The sequence below is a fragment of the Terrapene carolina genome, unplaced genomic scaffold (assembly GCF_002925995.2).
Source record: "Terrapene carolina triunguis isolate 2854851 unplaced genomic scaffold, T_m_triunguis-2.0 Scaffold715, whole genome shotgun sequence".
Classification (NCBI taxonomy): Eukaryota; Metazoa; Chordata; order Testudines; family Emydidae; genus Terrapene; species Terrapene triunguis.
The window spans coordinates 2374765-2381652 of NW_020665066.1; the positions used below are offsets into that span (position 1 = coordinate 2374765).

Consider the following 6888-nt stretch of genomic DNA (forward strand, 5'->3'; position numbering starts at 1 on the left):
CCTCTAGTCTCTCTATCTGGTTCTCTTATGCCTGTTTATAACACTTGTTATTGAAAGCAACTTGACTTTCTGTTACATTAACCTGCAGTAACAAATGTTAACATGTTGTGAACTTTCCTATACTTTTTACAATTGAGTTTACAATTAGGGTAAATTTGTAGGCCCAAGTATCAACACTCCTGTAAGGTCAGCAAGTGGTATGTCCTAGCTTTAGAACAGTCTGATGGTTGCAGAGATGTCACTTGAGGTGACCTGAGACCTAATCTGTCATGTACAGCGAGTCAAAACCCAGCTCCTTATGTGATTATTTAATATATAATTAAGTAATTCGTAACTTAAATTTTTATCACAGTCACTAATTTGATAACATTTCTAACAACTTAATCTTGCAGTGCTCTATTTTAAAACTGCTTTGGCCTTTGTTCAGTGATGTGTAGTCACTATATGCAAGGCATGCATTGCATGCCCCAGGACCAGCTTTGCCTGTGGGACAACTCCATCCAGCCTCCTATCGCATGGACAAAATGGCATCCTCCACACAACATGACCTCGCACGCAGTGTATGTATGAGGTCATGCTGTGTGGAGGATGCCATTTTGCATGCAAGTGTAGAATTGCATGCATGACTAAATATGACATGGCATGACACTGCCTTTGAATAAGGAGCTGGGAACTATGAATAAGGAGCTAGTACCACAACTAAGGAACTGTGAATAAGGAACCAACTTCAGCCTTGTCTTATTCCTGTGTTTGAATTTAGTGCTTTATTGTGATCTGTGGTATTATGCATGATGTGATCTGCTCCATGATAGCATATTGAACTCAAAGGCATATGACAGGAAAGTGGTGCACATGACAAACTAAGCACAGAGGCAGCTGGGTCCATCAGAGAATGAAGTAGCTATTCTGGCCTCCTTTTCTGAAGGGGAAAAGAGGATTGTTAAGAGGAAGGATGAATTTATGGTTAAGGAATTATATTGGTAGTTTGAGATCTGTGTTCAGTTCCTGGCTGTGGCACTAGTTTCCTGGGGTAAGTCACTTAACCTCCCCGTGTCTCTGGGCATGTCTTCACTACCCGCCGGATCGGCGGGTAGCAATCGGTCTATCGGGGATCGACTTATCGCGTCTAGTGAAGACCCGATAAAATCGATCCCTGATGGCTCTGCCGTCGACTCCGGAAATCCACCGCGGCAAGAGGCGGTAGCGGAGTCGACGGCGGCGCGGCAGCGGTCGACTTGCCGCCGTCCTCACAGCCAGGTAAGTCGACCTAAAATACGCCACTTCAGCTACGCTATTCACGTAGCTGAAGTTGCGTATCTTAGGTCGACCCCCCGCTGTAGTGTAGACCTAGCCTCTGTTTCCCATGTATAAAATGGAGATAAATCCCCCTTCCCTATCCTCTCCTTTCTCTGGAGGCATTTGCTTTCTTAGGTCAATTCCTCTGCACTCCACAGCAGGAGGCGCATAGGGACTTGTGTCTGAATTCACAGGGGCACTTAACCATGATGCTGGAAGCTGAAGGTGCTCAGTTCAGTGATATCCTGAGTCCAGAGAGCCTTTTTGCAATTGTAAAATTAAATTTGAGAAGCATTTATACTATTAACTAAAGCGACGAGGCTCTGAATTGCTGATCAGTGACTGTAATCAGCAGTTTTCTACACAGAACCTCAACAATACTGATCAGTGAAATCCTATCGACTTTACAGTCACAACTCCGATTATTTATCAATACAGCCCAGCCAAACAGATTGTTCTCTCACCCATTTTATAATGAAAGTTTAACAGAAAAAATGTCATAAGAAACTTAATTTCCTCCACAAGATTCTGCCTGCCTCATTGCATTTGGCTTCTTAAATTGCTGTTAGATGCATTTTTAAGACTTTGCTTCTTACTGACATGCCAAGTTTGTACTTGATTCAGTTGTACAGTTATTTAATATACTTCTTGTTTCATTGGCCCAAGCCGAGAATGGTACTAGTGGTACTATATATAGGACTACTTGTCCAATTTCTATGATTCTCCATCACCATGGTATCTGAGCTCTCCTAAACATGCATTAATGTATCCACAGCACCCCATCAGGTAGGCAAGTACTATCCATATTTTACAGATGGAGGAACTGAGGCACTGAGGTGATAAGACTTGCCTAAAGTCACACAGGACATCTGTGGCAGAGCAAAGAATAAAGCTTCAAGTCCTGACTTCCAGTCCACTGCACTAAATGCTCTAAGTGAAATTCTGGTCCCATTGAAGTTAGTGGCAAAACTCTCATTGGCTTCAGTAGTGCTGCACCAGGATTTCCCCCTGTGTTTTTTGTGTGTCTCTGAGACTTGTCTACCTTGCGGTAGCGTTTGGAAATTTCTCTATGAACACGTCTGGTGGTAATACATTGTCACTGAGTTTTGGCCAACAGTTTTAGTGGTTATTTACTGTATCAAGCATTGTGAACCCTAAGCACTAATAATTTTGAAAACAAAGTTACTTTGGACTTGGGAAAGAATAGTGTCAAGACAAATAAAAATCTAGTCTAATAGAATGGGTTTTTCAATAGGGGTTATAAGTTTTCCTTTAGTGTATGGACATCATTACAATTTACCAAAAATACAGAATTTGTGTAGATAATAACATTGTATTGTCCTGAATAGAATTACATATTTTATAACATTAAAATATTCAACATGTATGAAATACATGTACTCTGCTTTGAAAATATAAAGCCCTACATAAATGCTAACTATTATTATTAATATTTCTTATTGTATCCAATAACCTCTTGGTCAGGGGATCTTAATAGCTGATTCCAGAAAACCTGTAATCTTTTATTGTTTCATTGTTTAATTACATCTAGATACAGTTCTCGTTCTATAAGATTTTATAATTAAGGTTAATATTTGTTGAAAAGAATGTACACTGTCAAATACATTTAGGTATGGGGCCATGCATTGAGCAAGGAGGATACAACAAAATATTGAAAAGCTTCTTCTTAATTCACCAGGGGCTCATTTTGTGCACTAAATGAGGCAGAAGGCCAGTGGAAAAATAGTATGTGAACATGTAGTTAAAGACCATCTCCTAATGAATAGGGGGCCAAATTAAGAGTGCATAGGCAGCCTTAATTCTGGCGTTTCTTACTCTTTGAGTGCTTGACTTTGCAACCTTAACACTCATTTTTTAGTGTTTTTTGGATATAGTATTTAAATAGTAACAATTGAAAAGACCAAACATTTTAAATAGTGCCCTTTGTTATCTGAAACTCTTACAGCAAATCTGTAACATGTTTTCTGAAGTTAATTTACATATGGACTAGGTTATTTAAAGCAGCACTGTCTTCCTGGAGCTGCCCTACTGTGTCTATCGCCTATGACAATTTCTCCTGCTCTCTATTAGCAGAGGTCTTTTTAGAGTAATTGCTTGGAGTAGCCATGACTTTCCACAGAAATTCTCATTTCTTGTTTATACTGCTCTGTTGCAGGAAAAGACATGGAAGGAAACAGCCTGTCAGCACTGAAGGATGAGGCTCCACAGACTCCAGTCTCCATTAGTAAGGTATTGTGGGGCTTGTTCTTAGTCTCATTTGCATCTCTTCGCAGTGTGGGTTATTTTTAAACTCCTTCAGAGAGCATCTTTGGCAGTACATACGGTAATGCTGTGTGCATGTGTGTGATATGAAAGTAGGGTGACCAGATGTCCTGATTTTTGGGTCTTTTTCTTATATAGGCTCCTATTACCCCACCCCCTGTCCTGATTTTTCACATTTGCTGTCTGGTCACCCTATATGAAAGAGAGCATGCTTAGAAGGATACAGATGAATCAACGCCTTCTCGTATGCCTGTACAGCACCTAGCACAATAGGACCATGATTGTTTGGGATCTTGGAGGGGCATGGGGGCTACTATAATGTAGATATTAATAATGATCACTATAAGGTTGCTATTTAAGAGGCATCCCCCGAAACAATGTTTCAGGTCAGGGAGGAGAGCCTAAAGCTTAGTTGTTGGGAGCTGAGACTTTTATTATGTTGTTGTACAGCATCCACCACAATGGAACCTCTGGGCATTAGTGCAGTACAAATAATTAATAAGAGCCAAAATCCCAGATCAAAACATTGCATCTGTATCATAAGCCAAGCTGAAAACCGGGATCTGAACACTCCTGAATTTGGAGTTCAAAATCAGGATCCAAATCTAAAAAATTCTGCCTGTCGGGATTGACTCAATGTAGCTATAGGATCAACCTATGAACCTGGATCTAGATTTGAAACTGGGACATGGGATGTTGGTTTAATTTGTTTCCGAAGAATAGCTAGACATAAAATTAGTAAGAGGCTTCTGTTTCTAATTTAATATATTCAGATATGAAGCTATAAAATGAAATAAAGTTTTTCATCTGAAATTGAAATACAGCACAAAGGAAACAGCTGGAGGTTGAAATGATTTCCGATCATACAGAGCACACTTTCGTGTATCTTTAAATGCATTTGGTTTGCCCAGGTCTTGTGACTCCCTTATAAGTGTGGGCAGAAGATTGTAAACACTTCCTGCTGCTTCTTGATCAGGATTCCACTGTGGGAGAGATGCTGTTCTAGAAAAGCACTGGGGACAGTAACCTTTCTTAGTACAAAATGGCTTTGTGTGCATGTGTATACCCTCTTGCTGTAACTAGACAAGCTGAGATCCAGTCCAACCTCTGTTTTTCAGCTGAGTTCCTAATTTGAACCCAGGCTCCCAGATAGCTTGACAGTGCAAAAAAGAGGTCCAGTGATTTGTCCACAGTCACCTGATAGCTACGATCTGAACCCAGGGCCCTCTTTAATCCCAGTCGTCTTGGAGACTCAACCAGACTGATATTAAACCCGTGATTTAGGAAAGTGGTGGGGAGACTTAGCTGATTTTTATCCGTGGTTAGGCCACTCATGCTAGTCAAGGGACTGGCCTACAGATAATGGGCAACAGAATGGCATGTAAATCAGAGTTTGATTTCTCAGTTACATTCCTGTGCTTTTCCCCCTCCATTGAAATGCGTTTATTGATGTTGCAGGGATTTGAGTATTGCCCTGCTGTATATTTCCAGGTTGAGTGCTTGCTTTCTGATTTATGTTCCTATAGGTGTGTCTAGGTAAGGGGTGAAGGCTGCAGAGCACTCAGACACCCAGAAGGGCTTTCGCTGTTTATCAAGCAGCCTTTTGATTGGTTATTCTTTCCTATACGCTGTTAGGGGCATTTATCACCTAATAATTAGATGGAGATGAGGCAAAACTGAAACCTTATCCAGCTTTGGAGGCTGAGATGACATGGAACCTAGTTCAGACCCAGGCCCGGTTCTGCTTTTGCCAAACCAGGGCCCTGATCCTGCACTGGGAGGTAGGCAGGTGAATTCCTTCACCCACACAGAGAGAACTCCTTTGAAGTGCATCTGGGCCCCCATAACTTAGATGCTGAGGGTTTGTGAAAATCAAAACCTGGCCACCTCTGCTCATCCCCAGTATTGGAAATTGGTGATTGAACATGCTAGACCTGGAAAGATGTAGTTGGTTTCCTGTTTCATTTCCTATCTAAATGATGTAAGCAGACTGACTCTCCATTACTAAGAGAGACAAGGTGGGTGAGGTATTATCTTTTATTAGATCAACTTCTGTTGATGAGAAAGAGACACTTTTGAGTTTACACAGAGCTCTTCTTCAGGTCTGGGAAATGTACTCTGTGTGTCACAGTTAAATACAAGTTGGAACAGATTAACATAACTCGTTAACACATATTTCAAGGGACCGTTAAAGGTGAGGTGGTCTGTTAACGTCCCTCTAGACATAGAGGGAAAAGGCAGCTGTGGGGGTGGTAGTGAGTTATAGATTGTTGTAATAAGCAATAAATCTAGTCTCTCTCTATTCAGTTCATGATTTTTAGTGTCTAGCAAAGTTATGAGTTTAAGCTCCCAGGCTCATCTTTTGAAATTGTTGTGCAGGTTTCCTTTGAGGATGAGGACTGATAGGTCAGATATAGAGTGATTGCTTTGTGAAAAGTGTTCACCCACAGGTGATATGGTGTCTCTTCTCATTTTCCTGCATGAATTCAACACTCCATCCATGTCCATTACTAAGATGTTTGTGTTGCGTTGTTTAGAAACTGTGTCAGATGAATTGTAGCTCTTAATTGTCAAAGAGTCTAGAGCTGGGAATAGGCATCTTTTTTTTTTATATATATATATCTATATATATAGATATAGATATAGATATAGATATAGATATAGATATAGATATAATATATATATTTACATTTAAAATAGTGCTTCCATCTATGGTGAGTCAAAGAGAGCTTATTTAATTAGGTCATATTTGGATCAGCAATAAATAGAGAAGAAAACACTTTTTTTAGAACCCAAATTGTAATTTTCATGGATTTACAGTGACTATACTAAATAAACACAAATAGAGGGGAGTTGGGATGGGAGTAGAGAGACAGACAATAAGCCAAATGTATCCCTTGGGCAACCCTATTGGTCAGAGGGGGCAAATTGAACCAGGTTTGTAGATGTGAGACGTGCTGATATTTTCTGACCATTGCAATCATGATAAACAGGGCCGGCTCCAGGCACCAGCCGAGCAAGCTGGTGCTTGGGGCGGCAGATTGAATGAGGCGGCATTCCGCCCAATCCTAGGACGGCACGGCCGCTATTTTTTGTTGTTGTTGTTGTTCCGCTCCGGCCGCCCTGTAGGGGGCGGCGGCGCAGAGGACGGGAGTGCCCTGCAGGAAGCCCGGCAGGGCAGTCCTCGTCCTTCCCACCTTGCTGAGCGGAGCCCTCCCGGCAGGTGTCGCGGCGCAGCGGGAGGGGCCGCGTGGCAGCGCCCCGCTGTAGCCCTGGCCGCCCCCCTTCTCTCTCTCTCCCGCCCGCTCC

At 41.7% G+C, this 6888-nt stretch overlaps 1 protein-coding gene across 1 annotated transcript in view; it reads left to right on the top strand.

Annotated features, from left to right (window-relative positions):
* The window catches only part of OSBPL5 (oxysterol binding protein like 5), a 211593-nt gene that overhangs the window by 135842 nt on the left and 68863 nt on the right, over window positions 1-6888 (top strand). The window contains exon 3 of the mRNA XM_029913588.1: window positions 3473-3546. Coding sequence (XP_029769448.1) covers window positions 3473-3546 — 74 coding nt within the window. The remainder of the gene's footprint in view (window positions 1-3472; window positions 3547-6888) is intronic.